The following is a 25,588-nucleotide window of genomic DNA, read 5'->3' as shown; positions in this document are numbered from 1 at the left end:
GTCCTTTTTTCTTTTTCTTTTTCTTTTTTTTTCCAGTTATGTAAAATTATTCATTTATGTATAAGCATTTATTTTACATTTTTATATATTAATATTAGCTTTACATGAACTCAGAACCCCCTCCATTTCCACTGCACTTATCCCAGTTTGGGAAACCTTGTGTTTAATTGTTGAGGCGCATCAATTAAAAAATGTCTTGTGACTTATTGATTACTTAAATTAATGTAATGTATTTTTATGAAAAATTGCACCATATTTACAAAATAAATCCAATTTAAATAAGAAAATAAAAGTCATATAAACACTTCTACAAGCCCTCCTGTTCTTGTATAGATTTTGTGTCTATAGAATTACATCAAATCAAATTTCTGGCACTGGCACAATAATTTAAATGGCAACCAACACATTCAGTCATAAAGGCATGTTTTATTATTTGTGATCATCAAACCTCAAGACTTGATATGAGACTGCATGAAAACTGGGAAAAAAATGTAATGACCGGCTCAGTACATTCTACTTTCATATGACATTTCGGAGCTGAAAGCATTGCGATGTCAACAACAGGACCATGTCCCTATATCTAAGCACCCATCAATTCAAATTACTAAAATAATATTTACAGGCTCTAGACAACACATCTTTTGGAAATGTGTATATTAAATACAAATATAAACCATATATTTATATGTATTGCATACATATTTGCTTGTTTTCCCTCAATCTTATCGAATGATTAAACAGTATTTTGATTCATGTTCCCATAAGTTCGGGTCTCCCAGAATGCATCACATTGTTCTAGGGAAAGCTTTTTGTTAAGAATCTATTGTCATGAACTACATCTATTCTATATGATCCTATCATGGTCGTCTAATCGCGGACTGCATTTCCAATACAGCAGTAACATTCGAAGGACAGTCTGATCCAGTCCTTTACTAGGTACAAGAGAAAACCAACAGAGGAGCAGACTTCAACAAACAGATGCACAAATACAGCCAACTGAGTGGTGGACACAGAGAGAATGGTTCCAGCTACTGGTTCAGTGTAAGTCGACAAGGTTTAATTGTGGCTTAAGTGAGAATGGCAGCAGAACGGATGGTTGGTTGAGTGTGGAAGAGCTCAGTCCACCTCCATCTCTCCAGGCGGAGGCTTCGTCTGCTGGTTGCCTTTGCTGTCGGCACCTTGCTGTGCTGCGGGGCCATTGTGTGCCCCGTTGTTTTGGTCTCCCTCTTCTATGGGCTCCTCAGTTCTGGGTTTGGGTCGATTGAGGACAGGATTGCAAACATCCTCTAATTCCTGCATTTCAACACAAAACAGATGGATTCATGTTTATATACGGTAAATCACTTTTTATTAAATGATGCAGTAGTGTGCTGTCAAACAGTAACATATTGTCATAGCATATTGTCATTACCATAATGTAAAAAAAATTAATGCAAAATATTATTTTTAAATTATTCTCATTACTTTAATGCAAAATACTTTAATGCAAAATAAATACACAACAAATATTTAATTTAATTATATTACAACATATAACTAGACAGAGTCTGTCAAAATAAAAGTCTTACTTGTGTGCTGATATCTTAAGGATGCTATAAAATGTAATTAACTTTAGTTCGTTTTGAGAATTTATACATCAAGGTTGTTTTTGTTTTGCTGCCCTTTATTCATGCAAATTTAACCAAACAAACAAAAAAAAATTCACCAAAATGTTTTTATTAAAATGAAAAAATATATATTTAAAAAATCTCATTCTCATTGCTTTAATGCAAAAATATTTACACATATTAGGAAAAATAAAGTAAAAGTAAAAATAAAACATTTTCCCCACACATTTTCATAGCCATAATGTTAAATATCTCATGAAAAAATATATACTGTCCATCCATCCATCCATCTTCTACCGCTTATCCGGGGCCGGGTCGCGGGGGCAGCAGTCTAAGCAGAGAACCCCAGACTTCCCTCTCCCTAGACACTTCCTCCAGCTCTTCTGGGGGGACACCGAGGCGTTCCCAGGCCAGCCGGGAGACATAGTCTCTCCAGCGTGTCCTAGGTCTCCCCCGGGGTCTCCTCCCAGTGGGATGTGCCCGGAACACCTTCCCGGGAAGGCGTCCAGGAGGCATCCGGAACAGATGCCCGAGCCACCTCAGCTGACCCCTCTCGATGTGGAGGAGCAGCGGCTCTACTCTGAGCTCCTCCCGGGTGACTGAGCTTCTCACCCTATCTCTAAGGGATCGCCCAGCCACCCTGCGGAGAAAGCACATTTCGGCCGCCTGTATCCGGGATCTTGTCCTTTCGGTCATGACCCAAAGCTCATGACCATAGGTGAGAGTAGGAACGTAGATTGACCGGTAAATCGAGAGCTTCGCCTTGCGGCTCAGCTCTTTCTTCACCACGACAGACCAGTACATCGACCGCATTACTGCAGAAGCTGTACCGATCCGTCTGTCAATCTCCCGTTCCATCCTTCCCTCACTCGTGAACAAGACCCCAAGATACTTAAACTCCTCCACTTGAGGCAGGAACTCTCCACCAACCTGAAGTAGGCAAGCCACCCTTTTCCGACTGAGGACCATGGCCTCGGATTTGGAGGTGCTGATTCTCATCCCAGCCGCTTCACACTCGGCTGCAAACCGTCCCAGTGCATGCTGAAGGTCCTGGCCTGATGAGGCCAACACGACAACATCATCCGCAAAGAGCAGAGACGAAATCGTGTTGTCACCAAACCTGACCCCCTCCGGCCCCTGGCTGCGCCTAGAAATTCTGTCCATAAAAATCATGAACAGAACCGGCGACAAAGGGCAGCCCTGCCGGAGTCCAACACGCACCGGGAACAAGTCTGACTTACAGCTGGCAATACGAACCAAGCTCCTGCTCCGTTCGTACAGGGACCGGATAGCCCTTATCAAAGGGCCCCGGACCCCATACTCCCGGAGAACCCTCCACAGGCCGCCGCGAGGGACACAGTCGAATGCCTTCTCCAAATCCACAAAGCACATGTGGACTGGTTGGGCATACTCCCATGAACCCTCCAGCACCCTGTAGAGGGTATAGAGCTGGTCCAGTGTTCCACGGCCTGGACGAAAACCACACTGTTCCTCCTGAATCCGAGGTTCTACTATCGGCCGGATTCTCCTCTCCAGTACCCTGGCATAGACTTTCCCAGGGAGGCTGAGAAGTGTGATCCCCCTGTAGTTGGAACACACCCTCCGGTCCCCCTTCTTAAAAAGAGGGACCACCACCCCGGTCTGCCATCCCAGAGGCACCGTCCCCGACTGCCACGCGATGCTGCAGAGGCGTGTCAGCCAAGACAGCCCCACAACATCCAGAGACTTGAGGTACTCAGGGCGGATCTCATCCACCCCCGGTGCCTTGCCACCGAGGAGTTTCTTGACTACCTCGGTGACTTCAGCTTGGGTTATGGACGAGTCCACATCTGAGCCCTCAGCCTCTGCTTCCTCAATGGAAGACGTGACAGCGGGATTGAGGAGATCCTCGAAGTATTCCTTCCACCGTCCAACGACATCCCCAGTTGAGGTCAACAGCTCCCCACCTCTACTGTAAACAGCGTTGGTAGGGCACTGCTTCCCTCTCCTGAGGCGCCGGACGGTTTGCCAGAATCTCTTCGAGGCTGACCGATAGTCCTTCTCCATGGCCTCACCGAACTCCTCCCAGGCCCGAGTTTTTGCCTCCACAACCACCCGGGCTGTAGTCCGCTTGGCCTGCCGGTACCTGTCAGCTGCCTCTGGAGTCCCACAAGCCAACCAGGCCCGATAGGACTCCTTCTTCAGCTTGACGGCATCCCTTACTTCCGGTGTCCACCACCGGGTTCGGGGATTGCCGCCTCGACAGGCACCGGAAACCTTACGGCCACAGCTCCGAGCGGCCGCTTCGACAATGGAGGTGGAGAACATGGTCCACTCGGACTCAATATCTCCAGCCTCCCTCGGGATCCGGTCGAAGCTCTGCCGGAGGTGGGAGTTGAAGATCTCTCTGACAGGAGACTCGGCCAAACGTTCCCAGCAGACCCTCACAGTACGTTTGGGTCTGCCGAGTCTGTCCAGCTTCCTCCCCCGCCATCGGATCCAACTCACCACCAGGTGGTGATCGGTTGACAGCTCCGCCCCTCTCTTCACCCGAGTGTCCAAGACATACGGCCGGAGGTCGGATGAAACGACCACAAAGTCAATCATCGACCTACGGCCTAGGGTGTCCTGGTGCCACGTGTACTGATGGACACCCTTATGCTTGAACATGGTGTTCGTTATGGACAAGCTGTAACTAGCACAGAAGTCCAATAACTGAACACCGCTCGGGTTCAGATCAGGGGGGCCGTTCCTCCCAATCACGCCCCTCCAGGGCAAATAACAAATATATACTGTAAGTGTTTAAATTAATTTAATTATTGCATATTAAACTTGCGGTCATGATTCAGAACAATGGCAAAAGAGACATAATCATCAGTGATAATAACAATAAAGTAATTTTGAAAATGTTTAAAATGCTAGCTTTTTCTTCATGCAAAATATGCCTTTTTTTAAAAATGTAGCTTGGACGTGATTTTGTGAGATCCACTCTTATTCATTATTTATTTAAAAACACCTGGTGTGATCATTCTAATGACGGATGTAATTGTAACATGCATTGACTGTAGTTTTACTGTAAAAGTGCACAAACCTGAATCTTCTGAATGATCTCTGCTACTTGGACTGCTGGGTCTTGAGCGACTCTGAGTTTGCTCTGGGCGTTCATCTTTGAATTCATCCACCCTGAAGCTTCCCTCACACTTTTCTCAACAACACCCATCTCCTCAGCGCTCAAGTGCTGGTAGCGCTCGTCCTGCTGGTCAAACCATTTAACGCATTTCAGGAAAATCATTTTCAGTGCTTAACATAATATTATCTTTAAGTGCATCAATATCAATGACGATCATTAATATATGATCAATTCTAATTAATGTAAAATGTTCTTAAGAAGAAATAAGCCAATCTGAACATTGCTTAATATTGCTTTTACAAACACAAATAATCTGACAAAGATGTCACCTTGTAATAACAACATAAATGACCAAAGAAACTGATACAAATGCAAACACTCGAAACATCTTTTTGTAAAGTGAATGTTTTACCCCTAAAATAGTGGGAGACATTAAATAACTTGTAGATTGTGTGTAAAAGTGTATGCTATCAAAGTAAGTAGGCCAGAAGATCTGTGCAAAGAAGTAATCCCAAATAAAACCACAAAAGGCAAGAACTGTGCTTTCTAGTCGGAAAAACATTTTCTATTAAGAGAACTATTCAGTATCAAAACGCTACATTAATATCAACTGTGCCATCAAGCACTGCAGCTTACCTTCTGTTTATAGACATCCACCGCCTTCATAAACAGCTGAATTTTCTTGCCTAGCTCCTCAAACGCTCTGGGTCGACCCTCATGCTCTCTATACCGCTCTTCAATAGGCTCACCAAACTTCTACAAAAGACAAAGACAAACACCCTGCTGTAAAACATTTCATGCAAATGAGTTTTTCATTTAACGAACTGACCCAAAAGAAACACACTTTAGCATACTTTTAAATAACTTTTAATTTGAATTTCTATAGTTATTGCAATTATAGGTGACACAATTAGAAGCAATTTCAAGAAAAAGTCTAGTTGCATTATTTTGCATGCTTAAGATGTTTTTTCTTTATACAGTTTAAGGGACTTTTTACCATTGTTTTAATTTTAGTTTTAGTATAACATTATAATACCATGCATATTTTTACATTTTTATGTTAAAAAAGAACCCCAAAGCAATGTATAGTTGACATCAATCAATGGCATAACAACTATTCAAAACATCATTCATTCTTTTAATATAAATAGTGATAATCATATTTAATCACAATTTAATAACAATTTCAAGGGATTAATCAGCCTTATTACAGACTACTTTTTTCAAGACTAGTGTAATTTAAAAGGATAGTTCACCCAAAAATGGAAATTTGTTGTGCTCAAAGAAAACAAAAACAACGACTTTATTCAACAGTTTCTTCTGTTGCGTGTCAATCTTCGATGCATGCTCACGACAGTCCCACATATGCGTGTGCAAATGACAAATATGGAAGAGAAGTCGTTGTTTTTGTTTTCTTCACACATAAAAAGTATTCTCATAGCTTCATAAAATGAAAGTCAACCACTGATGTCACATGGACTATTTCTATTACCTTTCAGGCCTTGACTGTGGATGGACCATTTCTGTCTATGCAGGGTCAGAAAGCTCTCGGATTTGATCAAAAATATCTTCATTTGTGTTCCTTAGATGAACAAAGGTCTTATGGGTTTGGAACAACATGAGGGTGAGTAATTATTACAGAATTTTCATTTTTGGGTGAACTGTTCCTTTAAGGCAATATACTTAAGGGCAAAACCAATGTAAGATATTCATACACTTAACTGGATGTTAATTGCAAATAAATGAAAATATATTGTAGTATAAGAAACATTCATGAAGTGTACTCTCTTTACATACACTTATATGAAGTATACGTTTCTGCAAGTACTGTTTTTAAAGATGCACTTTCAAGATACAAGTGCATATTCATTCAAAGGTTTTAAACATGCATGACCCGAACACTAAAGCACCCACTTTGAGTTCAGACAGTTTGTCCTGATAGATTTCTTTCTCCTGGTCTTCTCCTTCTTCATACAGCCAGTTCTCTGTGTCCTCGAGCATTATGGTGAGTCGGTTACTTTCCTGCAAAGGAAGAACATCAACACACATACGTAGTAAGTCTTACCTGAGCTCCATTTTGTTAGCTAAGTACTTTTCCAAGTATAAAATGATTCTGTGGACTGCAGAACTGGGGTAGATTATACAGAAAACAAAGCATAAGCTCCCAAGTGTCCTGACTGAGAACAACAGCTCCACATAACATAAGAGATTTTCTGCTCACATCTTCAGTGACATATTTCTCAAAGATGCCACACAGTTTGTCTCGCAGGTCGTAAACATACTCCTCCACAGCATTTTTAGCATCGTTTCTCTCCTTCTCCAGTTTGTCCTGTATGATCATTTTTTTCTGTAAGAGAGAATGCAGTGAATATATATTTATAAACTGGATCATTGTAACTTTTTACACTATTAAGTCACAAAAATTTCTCAAACGCTAAGATTATCCAGGGTCACACTTTATTTTACAGTATCTTTGTTGCATATTACATGTACTTCCTATAGTAATAACATTAAATTATGCATAATTACATGCAACTAACCCTAAATCAAACCCTAATCCCAACTCTACAGTAAGTACATTTGAACTATTACCCAGTATTTACATATGAAATTACACTGTAACAAGGACAATTCGCATAAACTATAACCTAATATTCAGATTATAAATGAGACATCAAACATACCCTTGTGAAAAATAACTGTGCTGAACTTTATTGAATGTGCACATCTTAAAAGTATATTTTTTTAAAAACTGTAACTTGTGAGATTACACTTGAGAACATTTTTAGAAAGTGGGCTTTGTTATAATAATATTTCAATTATAATTTAACTGTACTGTTATTCAATATTACATTTAAAGTCAATACATTTTTAAATGTTATAAATTGCAATTTCATAATGAAAAAATGTGTATATGCAATGTGTAAATGTGTATATGTATGTATGCAATAACCTTATCAATATCTGTCAGTTTTGGACTAGGTGACATTAGACAAGTTTCGTTTTTTTAATAAAAAAGACAGAGAGAAACATTTTCTGCCTTGGAATCACAAGCACAGATGAATTGTGCACAAAAAGACCAAGAGCGTACAGAATTAAGAAATTTTGTCAATTCATGATTCTTTGTAGACTAACAAAAATACAATAGCATAAAGCTGTAATGCCAAAATTCTGCCTCGTTTAAAGAGTTTTAATGAGTGAGATTACACACTGTGTGTTTTTTTAAAGCTAAAAGCTGAACTAGTAAGTGTAGGACATGATTCTAATGCCTAGAGCAGTGCTGTCGCATCACTGACGAAATGATCTACTAATATCTTTTCCCTGAGGTCTGAATTAAGCTCTGTCATATATATTTAGGGCAAACGCTAAATCCCTCATATGAGTTTAGCAACATGCACAGTACAAGATACAGTTGGTTCAGCTGGCAAGTGTTATAAACAGTAGCTACCAAGAGACAGATATAGTGAGTACATATAAACAAAATGAATTCAGCTTAAAGTACAAAAAATGGGGCTCCAATTTGTGATGAGAATTAAAAATGCACTGGTTGGAAAAAGAGTGTTGCTTTGAACTGAGCTGAGTTAAATTAATCGCAAGTTCACAACACTCCACATGTTCTCCGGGGAACTGACAGACTGAAAGTGAATTATGACTTACTTCATATTCTACAAATTTGTTGAGCACATCTCTATCCAGCTGTCTGGTGGTTTTGGCCAGAATTGGCAGATCAACACTCTTCACTTTTGACTTCGCTTTGCTACTGCTGGCACCTTGATCTTGTTTATCACCATCCTTTAAGAAAATAAGAAAATTGAAAAGATAATATACACAGTTATCAAGAAACACAGATAGATAGATAGATAGATAGATAGACAGACAGACAGACAGACAGACAGACAGACAGACAGACAGACAGACAGACAGACAGATAGATAGATAGATAGATAGATAGATAGATAGATAGATAGATAGATAGATAGATAGATAGATAGATAGATAGATAGATAGATAGATAGACTAATTTACATATATGTCAAGGAAAAATTGTACCTTACTACCAGAGTTATTCATCTGTTCCTCTTCAGCGAGCTGTTCTCCTTGGCCTTCCTGGTCCACCTGCATTTTATTCTATTAACAAAAGTGTAAACACAGCATGAGTGATCTGATCCTGCAGCTTCACTGTCCACAAAAATTCATTTTTAAAAGGTCACAAGTGTTGAATGTATTTGCTTGTTTTAAATATTCTTCATAAACAAGGACCATTGAACAGCTAAGGCTAAGAGCCATATAAATCACTGCAATACAGGCATCCTTCTGTCGCATTCACAAAACAAACAAATAAAGCCATGGCTTCATGTATTATGTGTCATTAGTTTGCATAGCCTTGTGCAATAATCTGTATTGTATTGCATACTTGGATATTTAATAAGAATAAGAATTATTTCCATAACAATAACATTATATAAATAATAATTCAGCTTTGCCGTCAAAGGAATAAATTAGATTTTACAGTTTTATAAAATTATCTATACAGTTATTTTAAATTGTAATAACATTCCTCAACATTACTGTTTTTACAGTCTTTTTTATCAAATAAATGCAACCTTAATGAGCCTTAGATGCTTTCAAAAACATAAAAAATCAATACCAACCAATATTTGAAATGGTAGTGTATTAGATTTTTTTCTAAATACATACACAATCAGTTATTTGGGAACAATGATTTTAGGCTTCTCATGAAAAATAAAAAATAAATTCAAATGCCAAATGTCTACTTTTTAGAAAGATATAAATTATGCCTACATGTGTTACATCTTGCATTAGTTTAATACAGTGCACAGTGTGTGTAATGATTGATTGATGTTATAATTGTACCCGACCAGTAACTTACCTTCCAGCATATAAAGATATTTTAGATTTTGGCCTAGTTTAAAAACTGCTGTGCCAAATTACAGCTGTTGATGGCATGTCAGAACCCTTGTAAGCTAAATAAAGTAACCCCTAAAGTAAGAATGATAGTCCTCCTCTTCTAGGACAGAGGTGTCATTTTCAGTGCCAAACGCAGTGAGCTTAAATTAGTGACAAAGAGTAAAAACACTCTCCTGGTTAGAACCCTAATGCTGTGCCTGTGTATCTACTCATGTTTCAAGAACAAAGAAAGTCATTCAGGTTTGGAACAACAAGAAGTTGACAAAATTAGCATTTTTGGTTGAACTAATCATTTAAATATTTCTCTTGGCAGTCTCATCATCAATGGAATGGCAAAATTCCACAAACCCAGAATTAGATTCATTTTAAATTAAACTTATTTATCTAAAGAATGAATACATTTTGCCAATCAGTGTCACCTACCTGTTCCTCAGGCCTGCCCTCATTCTGTACAGTCGGTTCTGTGTCCATCTGCACCTCTTCTGCCTCTCCTTTCTGTTTCTCTATCAGAGAGGCACTGGATACACTGAAGATGCCATGCATGTTCACACGCACTTTCACCTTGACCTTTGAACTGTCCCCATCAGGCTGTGCCATGACATTCTGTATGGTGAAATGGCCTGACCGCAAGAGGAAAAGCATGCTAATCAGAATCAGACAGTAATACTTTTAGAACTTTCTTTTGATTGAGCCACATGCAAAAATGCCACCAAAATGATCTGCCGGCTGCTTTTGACACAGTTAACCACCAGATTCTTGTCCACCCTCAGAAAGATGGGCATCTCTAGAAACGCACTCCTGTGGTTGAAGTCCTACCTCTCGGGTATCTCCTTCAGGGTGTCCTGGAGGGGTGAGGTTTCTAAGTCACAACTTCTTGCTACTGGGGTTCCTCAAGACTCAGTACTTGGACCACTTCCCTTCTCCATCTACAACCCGAATTCCGGAAAAGTTGGGACATTTTTTACATTTTAATAAAATGAAAACTAAAAGATTTTCAAATCACATGAGCCAATATTTTATTCACAATAGAACATAGATAACATAGCAAATGTTTAAACTGAGAAAGTTTACAATTTTATGCACAAAATGAGCTCATTTCAATTTTGATTTCTGCTACAGGTCTCAAAATAGTTGGGACGGGGCATGTTTACCATGGGTTAGCATCTCCTTTTCTTTTCAAAACAGTTTGAAGACGTCTGGGCATTGAGGCTATGAGTTGCTGGAGTTTTGCTGTTGGAATTTGGTCCCATTCTTGCCTTATATAGATTTCCAGCTGCTGAAGAGTTCGTGGTCGTCTTTGACGTATTTTTCGTTTAATGATGCGCCAAATGTTCTCTATAGGTGAAAGATCTGGACTGCAGGCAGGCCAGGTTAGCACCCGGACTCTTCTACGACGAAGCCATGCTGTTGTTATAGCTGCAGTATGTGGTTTTGCATTGTCCTGCTGAAATAAACAAGGCCTTTCCTGAAATAGACGTTGTTTGGAGGGAAGCATATGTTGCTCTAAAACCTTTATATACCTTTCAGCATTCACAGAGCCTTCCAAAACATGCAAGCTGCCCATACCGTATGCACTTATGCACCCCCATACCATCAGAGATGCTGGCTTTTGAACTGAATGCTGATAACATGCTGGAAGGTCTCCCTCCTCTTTAGCCCGGAGGACACGGCGTCCGTGATTTTCAACAAGAATGTCAAATTTGGACTCGTCTGACCATAAAACACTATTCCACTTTGAAATAGTTCATTTTAAATGAGCCTTGGCCCACAGGACACGACGGCGCTTCTGGACCATGTTCACATATGGCTTCCTTTTTGCATGATAGAGCTTTAGTTGGCATCTGCTGATGGCACGGCGGATTGTGTTTACCGACAGTGGTTTCTGAAAGTATTCCTGGGCCCATTTAGTAATGTCATTGACACAATCATGCCGATGAGTGATGCAGTGTCGTCTGAGAACCCGAAGACCATGGGCATCCAATAAAGGTCTCCGGCCTTGTCCCTTACGCACAGAGATTTCTCCAGTTTCTCTGAATCTTTTGATGATGTTCTGCACTGTAGATGATGAGATTTGCAAAGCCTTTGCAATTTGACGTTGAGGAACATTGTTTTTAAAGTTTTCCACAATTTTTTTACGCAGTCTTTCACAGATTGGAGAGCCTCTGCCCATCTTTACTTCTGAGAGACTCTGCTTCTCTAAGACAAAGCTTTTATAGCTAATCATGTTACAGACATGATATCAATTAACCTAATTAATCACTAGATGTTCTCCCAGCTGAATCTTTTCAAAACTGCTTGCTTTTTTAGCCATTTGTTGCCCCCGTGCCAACTTTTTTGAGACCTGTAGCAGGCATTAAATTTTAAATGAGCTAATTAAGTGGATAAAAGTGTAAAATTTCTCAGTTTAAACATTTGCTACGTTATCTATGTTCTATTGTGAATAAAATATTGGCTCATGTGATTTGAAATTACTTTAGTTTTCATTTTATTACAATTTAAAAAACGTCCCAACTTTTCCGGAATTCGGGTTGTACAGTACATGATGTCATTAGGATCTGTCATTCAGAAGCATGGCTTTTCGTATCACTGCTATGCTGATGACACTCAACTCTACTTCTACTTCTCATTCCAACCAGATGACCCGACGGTAGCTACTCACATTGCAGCCTGTCTGAGTGACATTTCTAGCTGGATGAAGGACCATCACCTTCAGCTCAAACTTACTAAAACAAAACTGCTTGTGGTTCCAGCTAACCCATCGTTTCATCACAGCTACTCTATACAGCTGGGCTCGTCAACCATAACTTCTTCCAGGACAGCCAGAAACCTAGGAGTTGTGATGGATCATCAGTTAAGTTTCACAGACCATATTGCTACAACGACCCGGTCCTGCAGATTTGCCTTATACAACATTAGGACGATTAGACCCTTCCTGTCAGAGCAAGCAACCCAACTTCTTGTCCAAGCTCTTGTTCTCTCCAGACTGGACTATTGTAATGCTCTCCTGGTGGGCCTTCCTGCATGTACTGTCAAGCCTCTGCAATTGATCCAGAATGCAGCAGCATGGGTTGTCTTCAATGAGCCAAAAAAAGCTCACGTTACTCCTCTCCTCATCAGGTTACACTGACTACCAGTAGCCGCTCGCATCAAATTCAAGGTACAGATGCTAGCCTACAAGACAACCACTGGCACGGCACCAACTTACCTAAACTCACTGGTTAAATCTTATGTGCCCTCCAGAAGCTTGCGTTCTGCAAATGAACGACACCTTGTGGTGCCATCCCAAAGAAGTTCAAAATCACTCTCACTGACCTTTTTCTGGACTGTGCCCAGCTGGTGAAATGACCTCCCAATCTCAATTCGAACAACTGAGTCTTTACTCATTTTCAAAAAATATCTAAAGACACATCTCTTTCGCCAGCACTTGACCAACTAATACTAGCACTTACCTGTTATTTTCTATTCTATTTTATTCTATTCTTGAAAAAAATTTTTAAAAATACATAGCTACGTGTTCTGTGCTAGAATAACTGAGACTTGACATGGCACTTGTATACTGTTGTTGTCCTCTCGTTGGTCTGATTGGTCTGATTCTCATTTGTAAGTTGCTTTGGATAAAAGTGAATGCTTAATGATTAAATGTTAAATGTTAACAAAAATGCCCACCAAATTCAATATGGGGGGAAAAATTGTCCCTGCACAATTAAACTACATCTATCATGACTGTAGTGATTAAAGTGAAATGTGGAAACTAAGGAAACGTGTTGAAAAAATCCTAATAACTAATAATATTCAACTGAATAATATAAGTCATACAAAATGGTCAAATGACTGGTAGCTACAGCTGCCAAACAAAAAAATTAAAATTAAGGTAAATATCCTAATTTCAATAAAGTGTAAAAACCTGTATAAAAATTGTTATTAAATGTTTTATAGAAACAAAAATCTGTTATTTTACATGTATTTCCTAAATAAACAAACACCTGCACTTAAAAAAAAACAAAATGGAAATAGGTTTGGGGAAAATATTGCCCCACAAAGGAAAAGTTCATTTCTGACCCTGCCATATGGGGAGTGTATTAGGCCCTCACACACTCAGAATGAAGAGGGTGTATGATGTGAAGGGAATGAGAGCTTTGGGGACGTCATGTCTCAATCCTAATTACCTGGCTGGCAGGTGTATTTTGACACCTGTGTGACACTCCCCTGAGATTAGGCCCGACACTAACCCACTTCAGTTAGTGTGTTAAAGATATAACAGGTGCTCGGACACAATGAATCACAATGCTGAGGGCATTCTTAATCAAATGAGGCCATGAACGACTATTTAAGGGTCCCCTATGCTTCGCACCAGAGTGATTAGTTCTCATTTTGTTCGTAAATTAGGCTAGAGCTAATGTATGGAATGATATTGCGGACTTTATTCAAAAGGAATTGCAAATTGTATTTGCAATTGCGTTTTCAATTTGTGGACGCATAAAATGTGACATAATCCGCATTACCGTTTTCATTTTCGATTAAGTGAACGCACAGTGTCTGCCAAATTTAAAATGGAAATGCAAAGTCCATTTGCAATTGTGTTTCCCATATCTTACGAGCTGTGAGCCTGTCATATTTAAATAGCAATATTAATTACCACATTTGCCTTTTCACTCTCTCTGCACTGTGCATGTAAACTGCCAAAACTCAAATGGAATCGCAATACCTTTTACATTTGAATTTCCAACGTGACAGGGGTGGGGCCATTTTATTGGGCGTGTTTGCATTGGGAAGTGACGATCGTACTAAAATGTACCATGTTTTTACTAGGGTAAATATGAGTTAACGATAGTGTTTATAATTAAGTCACAGTAGCCACAAATGTACAGTTGTCTGAGACGTTATGAAATGTTCTTTAACATCATGAACCATAAAATGTAGTCAGTGTTCTGCTATTGTTTATTTTCATAATAGGTAAACACAGGCCACAAGTTAACACGGTCACATTTCCTTGATTCAGTAGCTGCACGTTGTACAGCCGCGAGTCCTGTCTTGAATCTAGAGAATCTACAGGTGCTGATTTAGTGTAGCTTGGTAGCTCAGTGGTTAGTGACTGTCATCTCTCACGGCATACTGTCTTTTAGCGCGTGTTCGAAACCCGGGCCAACACAGACGTTCTTTATTTTTTTTGTTTATCCTACTAACTTCAGCCGCCAAACGGGCGATCATACAGTGAGGAAAATTGCAGTAGTCAAGGCGAGCTGACATGTTATCAGGTACACTGCTGTTTGCAGAATTACCGGACCTGCGTCCTCGCAGACATCACACTCCCGAGTCGAATGCACAAAGTCAGAACTACTGAGGATGCAAGTCCGAAATCAGCGGCTGAAGTTAGAAGGATAAACAAAAAAATAAAGAACGTCTGTGTTGGCCCGGGTTTTCGAACACGCGCTAAAAGACAGTATGCCGTGAGAGATGACAGTCACTAACCACTGAGCTACCAAGCTACACTGAATCAGCACCAGATCTCTAGATTCAAGACAGGACTCGCGGCTGTACAACGTGCAGCTACTGAATCAAGGAAATGTGACCGTGTTAACTTGTGACCTGTGTTTACCTATTATGAAAATAAACAATAGCAGAACACTGACTACATTTTATGGTTCATGATGTTAAAGAACATTTCATAACGTCTCAGACAACTGTACATTTGTGGCTACTGTGACTTAATTATAAACACTATCGTTAACTCATATTTACCCTAGTAAAAACATGGTACATTTTAGTACGATCTTCACTTCCCAATGCAAACACGCCCAATAAAATGGCCCCACCCCTGTCACTTGATTGAAAGGTTTCCGTGTAGACGTTGGAAATTCAAATGCAAAAGGAATTGCGATTCCATTTGAGTTTTGGCAGTTTACATGCACAGTGCAGAGAGAGTGAAAAGGCAAATGTGGTAATTAATATTGCTATTTAAATATGACAGGCTCATATCTCGTAAGATATGGGAAACACAATTGCAAACGGACTTTGCATTTCCATTTTAAATTTGGCAGACACTGTGCGTTCACTTAATCGAAAATGAAAACGGTAATGCGCGATTTGCATTTGCGTTTGGATTATGTCACATTTTATGCGTCCACAAATTGAAAACGCAATTGCAAATACAATTTGCAATGCCTTTTGAATAAAGTCCGCAATATCATTCCATACTAATGAATCATTCCATACTGATTCCTAAAGAAGTTTAAATAAAGTCTAAAAAGTTTAAGAATGCAATTACAGAATGTAATCAACATGGTACTGAAGATGTCACACAATAATACCCACCTATTCTGCTATCCGGATAGGGCAGCTCATGTGGAGAACTATAGAATGCTTCCAGGTCAAAAGGTTCCTTCTTGTGGAAGGTGATGGCTTTGGAGAAAGGTGCTGCATGGTTCTTACTGTACACCTCACATTCCCTGAAGACGAGTCACAATAGAATCAAAAATAACAGTTTGTATTTCTTTTGTGGAATATTTATGAACAATGTTGTTTTCTGTTATTGTTGTTGTTGTTTTTTATAATTCATGTGCCCTCATAATCTTCAATCAGACAAGTTTAAATATCTCCCCCAAGCAACCTGTCACCCACGTGTGCAAGTTGCAGCAATTACCAATCAAAAATGATGTACCAATTATTTACCTTTTTCCTTATTTGTTTCAACTTTTTCTAGCTCAAAATAAAAACTTTTAAAGACATTCAAATTCTTGATAAAACATTCTAAATACATTTATTCATTCATTCATTTATTTTTATTTCATTCATTTTAATGATCTTTTTTATTAAATTATTAATACTTAATTTAATATTTAATTTAATATTTAATGTATTGTGTTTCAAATATTAAGCATTACAGCATTATAATACTACACTGTACAAAGTGGCAACCTGCAACTGTCAATTCGTAATTTCTGCCAGATTTAACCCATACAAATGTTGATGGTATAAAATAATGTATTAATTCACTGATGCAAAAGTAATGAATCAGTGGTGGGTTTTTTGTTGTTGTTTTGTTTTTGTTTGTTTTTTACTTAAATTTGTAGGTTACAATTTTTTTCAGTGTAAATAATACATATCACTGCAAAAAAATAATATAAATAAATATTAGATAGAAACATTTATTGTTAAGGTTTTTATTAAGACAATATAAGATACAGTATATAAATTACCCCAGATATGCAAATAAATACTGACTACTATACTATAAATACTGAATTTCCTGACTAAAATGTAAGTAATGCTGCCACACTGCTGAATTGTTTCATTGCTACAGTGCGTGGCTGCTTTCTTGTGGTTTACAGCACATTTTAATATTCATCTGCTACGATGATATGGTTGGTTGCTAGGTGTTTGTCTGTTGGTCTGTATTATTTTCTCATGCCTAGATGGCTTGGGTCCCTTCTGCCATGTAAGTCTTTTTATGGCCCACCAGGTGCAAATCAAATTGTGATTGCCAAGAAATGTAATAAGCCACATGATTGGATGCATCATTCATTGAGATATTCACTGATTCTTGAGGCTGGTGGTTTGTTAAAATCCTGTATTTTAAGTTATGCTTTGCTTTGTGAGCACAACAAATAATCACTTTGTAAAAAGAATTAGTGGAACACAATATGCTTAATTCAGATACCTTGCCCTGGATTCAGACAGTATAAGGGTTTGAATATGAAGGCTCTTACCCGACACTTTCATCTGTCAGAGACTTCCAGCGAAGCGTAATCGGGAAGGGAACAGCGTCTGTAATGGAGAACTCTCTGACTTTGAAGGCTGGAGACAGGATTGCACACTAACCACACACACACACAGAAAAAGAATTAGCATTTATGATATACAAACAAATGGAGTTTTAGCTGTCTAAATAGGGTATGAGTGTATGGAGTCAGAGACAGCGTTGCATGGCAATCCAAGCATGCATCACACAGATTTAATCTTGTTTCTACACCTCTTCCACAGACTCTTCAGACTCCCCGGGGAACTGGCACAAGTATTGTTCAACTGTTCTGTATCACACTCTCACACCTCTGCTGTTTCTGTGCTGACATCTATAATGCCTGTTATCAAGGCGTGCTATTGATTGATTTGTTCAGATTATGGTCTTTTTTGATAGGGATTTATGAATTTTATGTCTTCAAAAGAGACCTATTATGCCCCTTTTAACAATATGTAACATAAAGTGGGTTTCAGGTGTCCCCAGAATGTGTCAAATTTATATTTAAAATTTCAGCTCAAAATACCCCACAGATCATTTGTTATATTGTTATTGCTATATGTTATTTTGAAAATTCCTATTTTGAATGGAAGCAGAACACAGTTCTGGTTAGTGTACTTTATAGTTTTGTTGCAAATGAATTAAGAGTTTATAGTGCTATATCTCAGCTTAATTAACCATAATTATATTATACACTCTTTTAAAAATCTGTAAAAAATATTACATGGAAATGTGCGCCGAAGGATGCATCTTTTAATTATACCTGTCATACTTGTGGTTTTTCATCATTATACAGTCTGTTTAAATAAATATTCAGAAATGCATGCAGTGCTGCTTTTTGTCTTTTTTTCTGTTTAACTTTTATTAAACTGCAGATCAAAATAGAATAGGCCTATGCCCTAAATAAGGATAAATTATATTGGAACACAACTCCAAAATAATCGAATACACAGATGCACATTGCCATTACAGTAGTAAATAAAATATAAACTGAGGCTACAAAAGTGATTCAACCAAGATCAGTGGGGGATTTTGGTTTATTTTGTTCTTTGTTTAACATTTTAATGACTGGCGGCAACGGCTGCTGTCAATGCATGGATCCAATACACCCTTGTTTTCTTTCTCAACTCTTTACGTTCACTTAAGACATTACCGATTGTATTTATGGAATATTTTGATATTATTCTTTGTGTATTTGTCCATTCGAATGTGTAAGAATGCAAGAAAGAGAGCTCAGTCCAGTGTTCGCGTATAGAGGCGGCTTTTGTGCGAGCATTTTGTGTGTGTGTGTGTGTGTGTGTGTGTGTGTGTGTGTGTGTGTGTGTGTGTGCATAGCGCAGAAAACAGCGCGCGAGAGCAGAAATGAGTTCTATTTCGTCTTCTTGCACCTGAATCTTTTGAAATCACAATAAATGCGCATACAGAAATCGAGAAGAAGAATCAAAATGTAATTTTATAACAAGAAATTTGATTCCTGACCTTACGCATCTGATTTCCAAAATTGGAATAGGCCTAGCTTTTTGATTCTCAACCCTCCTACTAAATTATTTCATTCTTGCATGCAAAAAGACCTGTACGGTGACTAGCATAAACTTACAAGGTTTATCAATTATCAAATATTTTCCTGATAATGTTGATAATCATCTGTTACCTGACTGCTGACATCCACATTGTGATACTTATGAGACATCGTTGATATACGATTATAACGTCATATCCCCCAGCCCTAAAATGAACTGGTGCTCCCCACATCCTTTCTACATTACGGGGGGAGCGAAAACTGAGTTTGCAGAGAAAGGTTTACCGAAAACAAATTACTGGGTTGTTCTTTTTCAAGTTTTCTGGGTTGGTGGATGGACTGTGGACCCGATTATAGCACTGAAAAGGTCAGATTTTCACGATATGTCACCTTTAAGAGTCTGTTTTACCTGTAAGGCACATCCGCGTGCTACAGCCTCGTCTGCGTTCAGTGTGGTGCTGATGTCTTTCCCGAAGAACTTTGAGATTCTCTCCTTTATGACCGGGATTCTGGTGGCTCCGCCCACCACCTCAATGGCATAGATCTCGTCTCTGCTAAGCTCTGTACCAGGACGAATGCAAATTAGCAATGGATTTAGATTGTACATCTGTGGTGACTGATTCATTGGTGAACTGGGCCATCGGCTGCTGCTTACTTGATTGTTCCATGGCCGATTTGAGAGGCGCCTCCACTCTCATCAAGAGATGAGCACACATCTCTTCAAACTGAGGCCTGTGTCCAATCACAATGACATGTTTCTGCTCAAACCATCAATCCAACTATTTTCTATTAAGCCCGAAATGCTTCATTTGCACATATTTCATTTCCCATCCCTTTGCACCTACTTATAACAGCCAGTAACAATTCTAGTATTTACGACAGAGGTTATGTGAACATTGAGGTAAAAGTACTTCAGTAGTCTAAACTCTATGCTAATTTTGGGGGAAAACATAAAAACTAAAACAAAATAATTGAACTACCTGTTCATTTTCCCATGGACATCAATGTCATTCATGAAGCACTCGATGTTTAGAGGGAGATCAGAAGAGTTTGCACTCATGAGTTTCTTCAGTTTCTCACACTCCTGATAGAGTCTTAGAAGAGCTCTTGGGTTGTCTTTAACATTGAGTTTGAAACGGTTTTTGAAGTCTTCGCAGAAATATTCCACAAGCATTTCATCAAAGTTGCGTCCGCCCAAATATGGGTCAAATGCTGTAGCCAACACCTGAAAGAAAGAAGGGTTTTATAATGCATTTGATAACAGCTTTGTGAAGGATTAAACATAATTATTTGAAGTAAACATATCCCATGAAAAGATAAGAACAACACAGACCTTCAATTTTCCCTTGTTAAAGGAAGCAACAGAGACTTGATAAGATGAGTGCCCAATGTCAACAAACACAACATTACGGGGTTTCTCCTCTGGGTTTGGCAAGTCCTGTTTATAGATGCCGTAGGCCAAGGCCACTGCAACAAGAATACCAAAAAATAACAGCGTGTGAAAAGGCCTTGTGGACTGTAATAATAGACAGAGGTGAAAGTACTTCAAAAATTCATTCGTCAAAATATCCAATTAACATTTTAAACAACCATTCTGTACATCTATTGTACTATTAGCATCAATAGAAGCCAAATAAAGGTCTTCACGTGGTCATAATAAAAAAAAAATTCAGGGAACTAATTAGCACAACGTCGCCACGATTTAGCAATTACAATGAGGGGCCATGATTTAACCAAAACAAGGGAACAAAATAGAACTACTGGTCACTTTGTTCTAATTCATTAACTTTTTGGTTAAATTGCTGTGGATAAGTGGCTTTTGGTTAAATTTCACTAAACAAGTGAATTAATAAAACCTCGTAGGAAATTTTTTAAATGGAACACCCTCCCAAGCCAAGAATTCCGACTCAGAATCTTCATCAACTCCAAATTCAGAATCGAATGTGTCTGTTAGTGGCATCAACATGTTGTTTATTAACACTTAAGTTAGGCGGTTTCTCAATAAACTCAGTGGTGCACACAGTTTTATTGTACTATATGTACAAAATACCACTTTTTATGTATTCTTAATCGACTGGTATTGCTAACAATGGACATATCCATCTTGGTTTTCTGACTTCGCTACTGGAACACAGTCCATTTGGGCACGAAATGATTCTTTGATTAAGAATTTGTGGTCACAATTTCTATTTATTCCCTTTTATGATAATATTTAACTTTTTTATGATAATCACCAGCTGATACATTATTCCTTAACAACTTTGGCTGGTTTCAAATTACTGAGTTACTATGAACATTAAATAGCCTATTTATGATTACTTATTTTCTGTAGTCGCTTATATCCTGCTTGAAAAAATTTTTATGAAAGGATGGCTGAAGGAGAAATTAGAAGTAAAAAACACTCTATACAGTTATTAAAACCACTTTTGCATAACACAATCAACTGTTTAGTTGCACTGGCCAACGGCATTATTACTGCAAACAGTTACTCTGTCGAAGATGCTGAAAATGACTAAGAAAACATCATTACACAAGAGAAAGAAACTGTTATCACTTGATTCATGAATCATATTTTTGTCAGTCATCACGCATTAATTCTGCTTCTACAACACCCTCACACATTTAGCTAGATCAGGGGATTGGCAACCTAAGAAGAGGTACTTATTGTCATGAAAGCAATAACAAGAGAGAGAGAGAAAGAGTATGTATACCTATTATATATAATGTGTATCTATTTTATTTAGTCATGAAGAGTTAATATCATGTTAAAACCCCTAACACATGTACAATAATCAACTTTTACAGTGAATCTCCATAATAGTCATGCAGCCTGTTTTATGTAGTTAAAAATTTGATTTGTGTAGTTAGTTTTTCAACAACATGCAAACTGTAAAAACTGGTACCTCACTTTTGTTAACCTAAAGGGATAGTTCACCTGAAAACGAATGTTTGTTGTTAATTTACTCACTCTCTGCTCACCTATTTACATAATCCAGGAGAAACCATGAAAACTTTAATTTCACCTCTTCATTTAAGCTCTCGGTTCACACTTGCTCGTATAAGCAGCTCGTCTTGGGCCCAAGTCTCCTCAGTTTCCTCAGTGCCATTACTGTTGGAGGAACTTAAGCACTGAACGAGTTGGCAAAAACCGGCATCATAGGACCATATTATTTTGGTATTTTGGCTCATTATGGAAAATATCGGAAAGTGAGTACTGATTGAGTAACTTTTCGATCTATGCTGCATTCAAAAAGTTCAGTCTGATTTGGCAAACTGATTCAGCTAGAACCAGTTCAAAAGAATTATTTTTTTAAAAAACGTATTTATGTAACATAAGTAATTATGTTGTATTTCTTGAACAGACTGATCATTTTGCGTCATAGGACCATAATATATCATCACTAGACAAAGGTATTCATTTTATGTTTGATGTATATGTTTTTTTTTTTTTTTTTTGACTCACGTGATGGTAGCCATTTGATATTTAAGAATCGCCAAGGACCACAGTTTCAGCAAAAATCTTTCTACTAAAGAAAAAACATCCCTCTAAAGAGTTATTTCTACCTGATTTAATGCATAAACATTAGTTGTGTTGGTATAAATCAATTTAGGTTGACTCATGGATGTTAAATAATATTTTTTTATTAAACCAGATCATTTGGATGCTACCATTTTTAGGTTATCTTTTTTCTGTTTAGTTAGATAATGACAACATAAAAATACAAAATCAACAGCTTAATTTTGCTGACCTGCTGTTGTGTCATTAATCAGCCTCAAACAGTTCAGCCCAGCAATCTGAGTTGCATCCATCAGAGATCTCCTTTCTACATCCGTAAAGAAGCTGGGGACCTAGAGAAAAGCCAAAGGTGTCAAAGAAATGACAGCCATGTCAAGAGCACTACTGGAAATACACTAGGTTCAATGATTTAGAAGCACTCACAGATATCACACAGTCCACCACAGGCTTCTTCAAGGCGTGCTCAGAAGTTTCTTTCAGCTTGGTGAGCAACATGGCAGTCATCTGCTCGATGGTAAACACCTTATCCTCGTTCAGATAACGAACCTATGACCATGCAAATGTAACACAATCTCCAACATTCAAGACGTTTAACACCATTGCTTTTTGCAGTGTTCTTGAGAACACCGGATTCCTGAATCATTTAATATGCACACAACTATTCATGTTCTGTCTATGCATGTTTTGCATGTTTTTTGTCCAGAACAACTTAAATTTTGGCACTGTGATCTACAATGGCAAAAAAATTTCAAAGTGATGGCAAAACACAGTATATCACCTTTAGTCCAGTGCTGCCATTGTCCAGTTTGTGAAGGCTGTAAGGCAACTTGGACTTTTCCCCTTGAACAAATTGGTCATCGAACGCTCGACCATGAAACTTCTTAAAGCCGTGAACTGTGTTTTTAAAGTTAGTTATGATCTGTAGGGAGCATGTTTATTAGTTAATATCCCACCTAGTTTTATGATTAGCAAACAATTAAAATGTTGATAAATTAGAAAGCATGAAATGAACTGCATTTCGTACCTGACTTTTAGCAGCATTGCCAATGGTCCGATTTTTAGAGGCCAGAGAAATGCATGCTCTGTTGGAAAAGATGACATGTTCATAAATGTACGACACATTGTGACGACACCCTCCATATTTTATTTCCAAAATGATGCATTATAGAACGTAGATGTGCAGGGTTTGGATCAGCACCTTGGACAGCGTCTTCGCTAGTGCTTATCACAAGTCTTTTCTGACTCGCATAACATGTAATGGTGTGAAATGAGCTTTTGAGGTTTAAAAATGCATATCAAGACAGCTAGCAACTAGAGGCCTTCAATATAATTTCATATAAGAGGCAGCAAAGCAACTACTGCATTTTATAACCACTAGAATTATGAAAATGTAAATATTAAACTTGTTTGGATTCATTTAGATTAAGCTGTCCCAAACATTTCCTTTACAATTGTGGACTTGTTTAAATTCTAACAGGTAAAATACATTTTAAAAAAGATCTTAAAATATAATTCAGCCACCATTTAATCACCCTCGTCTTTTTAAAGCTTTGCGAATTTCTTTCATCTGTGGAACATAAAGGATGTCAATGGTGGCCAAAACCAGTTGGTTATAAACATTCTCCAAAATATATTCTTTTGTGTTCCTCAGAAGAAAGTGCTGCAGGAGAAACTGAGGATGCGCTAGCAACATAATTCGATTTGAGTGAGCACCGCAGTGACCCCCTACAACAGCTCAGTTCTGATTTCCTCTCAGACCAATTGTCCGTGCAACATGTCCAACAAAATATCTAGTTTTACACCTTTTTTTTTTTTTTTGATTGTATGTGCTGCCGCGCCCAAACGCGAGAGTGTGGATTTGTCGACCGAGCAACCTGCTTCTACTGCATCCAGTCTCGTGGATTCACCCCATGAAGGGTGTCAGATCATATCGTTCACGTGCAGTGAACACACACAAACAGTCATTCATTCTTATCCACTCCACAAGCGACTGGATGTGTGAAGGACAGCTGGGAATTACGCCGTGTGTCTCGTGTTCACTTTATTATCAAATAAGGACATCGGCGTTCTCGTGATAATCAGATAATTTGATTAAATAAAAGCACAAATAAGCCTACTTTAGCATTGGTCTGAGACACGTTTCAGGGCGTAGCAGACACTGATAAGACTCGTAAGTTAAAACTGATAGCACTTGGTTAACGCTCGGGATTTCATGCAAAATGGAGATGCACTGAGGCTTGGCAACCGTCGGACAAAGTCGCAGGAGCAAAATGCACTGGATCGGGAACATGGCCAGCTAGGCAACAGCAAACGTTGCGTAACAACACACAGCATCATTTTACAGGGATGGCAATGCTATACTCACGGAGTGCATCTGTCACTGTATTCGTTTGCAATGGTTTCAATGCCGCCGCTCCTGGCAACAGCGATGTAACAGTTCTGGAAACCCACATCAATCCCCACCACAGACATGTTCAGTCCTTATTTCTTTATTCTTAACACCTCCGGTCCAGTTTTAACAGTGCAGCTGGGTGAGAACACAACACCCCTATTCTACAGTTATGTGCCTGAGTGGCTAGAAGAGTCGGGCTTTTTATAGATAATTCTTCCTCTCTAATCCTAGCAGAGAATGATTCTACTGCATCCTTGCAGCCTCCGCTGATATTGTCAACCGGTAATATGGGTAAACCTGCCCATTCGTCAAAAGACTAGGAATCAGGCAAGCCCCGCCCACGGACGGTTCTGATTGGCTACTGGACGCTAACCAGCAGTTCGATTGGCGCAGCATCTCAGATAACGACGAAAAATCTAGAACCTGGCGAAAGAAGCTCGCATTTTTACGTCACTGGGAATGACCGTGCAGTTCAACGACAAATGAGAAAGTCAGGGGTCTATCACTCGATGTGCGGATGAAAATAAATACATAAATACACAGGAATTATATTAATAATAATTATTATTTAATTTGCCCCTCCGTCTTTATCAGACTGCAGCTGATAGGAGATTATTATTTTTATGTTAAAGGCGTAGCCAAATGGGTTTATTATTTGGTGGCAAATTAATAAATAAAGTAAATCTTTAACACTGTCAACTTTATGATTGAAAATACCTGACTATAAACTGAGGGGAAATTATTATTTTTAATATTAAAGGGGTCATATGACATCTAAAA

The 25,588-nt window shown here is 38.5% G+C and overlaps 1 protein-coding gene across 2 annotated transcripts; it reads right to left on the bottom strand.

Moving 5' to 3' along the window:
- Window positions 1–750: 750 nt before the first annotated feature.
- Window positions 751–25,102, bottom strand: LOC132113005 (heat shock 70 kDa protein 4L-like). Of its 2 annotated transcripts, none has more exons than XM_059520784.1 (19): window positions 24,782–25,102; window positions 23,441–23,498; window positions 23,195–23,335; window positions 22,840–22,962; window positions 22,649–22,748; window positions 20,233–20,366; window positions 19,880–20,124; window positions 19,555–19,631; window positions 19,309–19,460; window positions 17,352–17,458; window positions 15,958–16,091; window positions 10,069–10,265; window positions 8,767–8,844; window positions 8,374–8,508; window positions 6,938–7,063; window positions 6,631–6,738; window positions 5,353–5,472; window positions 4,678–4,842; window positions 751–1,293 (listed from the first exon to the last, which is right to left on the bottom strand). In XM_059520784.1, the coding sequence occupies exons 1-19, from the start codon at window positions 24,886–24,888 to the stop codon at window positions 1,117–1,119; spliced, it is 2,484 nt and encodes an 827-aa protein (XP_059376767.1). In that variant the 5' UTR covers window positions 24,889–25,102; the 3' UTR covers window positions 751–1,116. The 2 variants fall into 2 exon arrangements, with proteins under 2 accessions (XP_059376767.1, XP_059376768.1); XM_059520785.1 differs by having other exon boundaries at window positions 4,678–4,839.
- Between the last annotated feature and the right edge of the window lie 486 nt (window positions 25,103–25,588).

The sequence above is a fragment of the Carassius carassius genome, chromosome 32 (assembly GCF_963082965.1).
Source record: "Carassius carassius chromosome 32, fCarCar2.1, whole genome shotgun sequence".
NCBI classification, from domain to species: Eukaryota; Metazoa; Chordata; class Actinopteri; order Cypriniformes; family Cyprinidae; genus Carassius; species Carassius carassius.
Note: the sequence above shows the minus strand (reverse complement) of the source record. Positions and strands in the feature narration are given on the sequence as shown.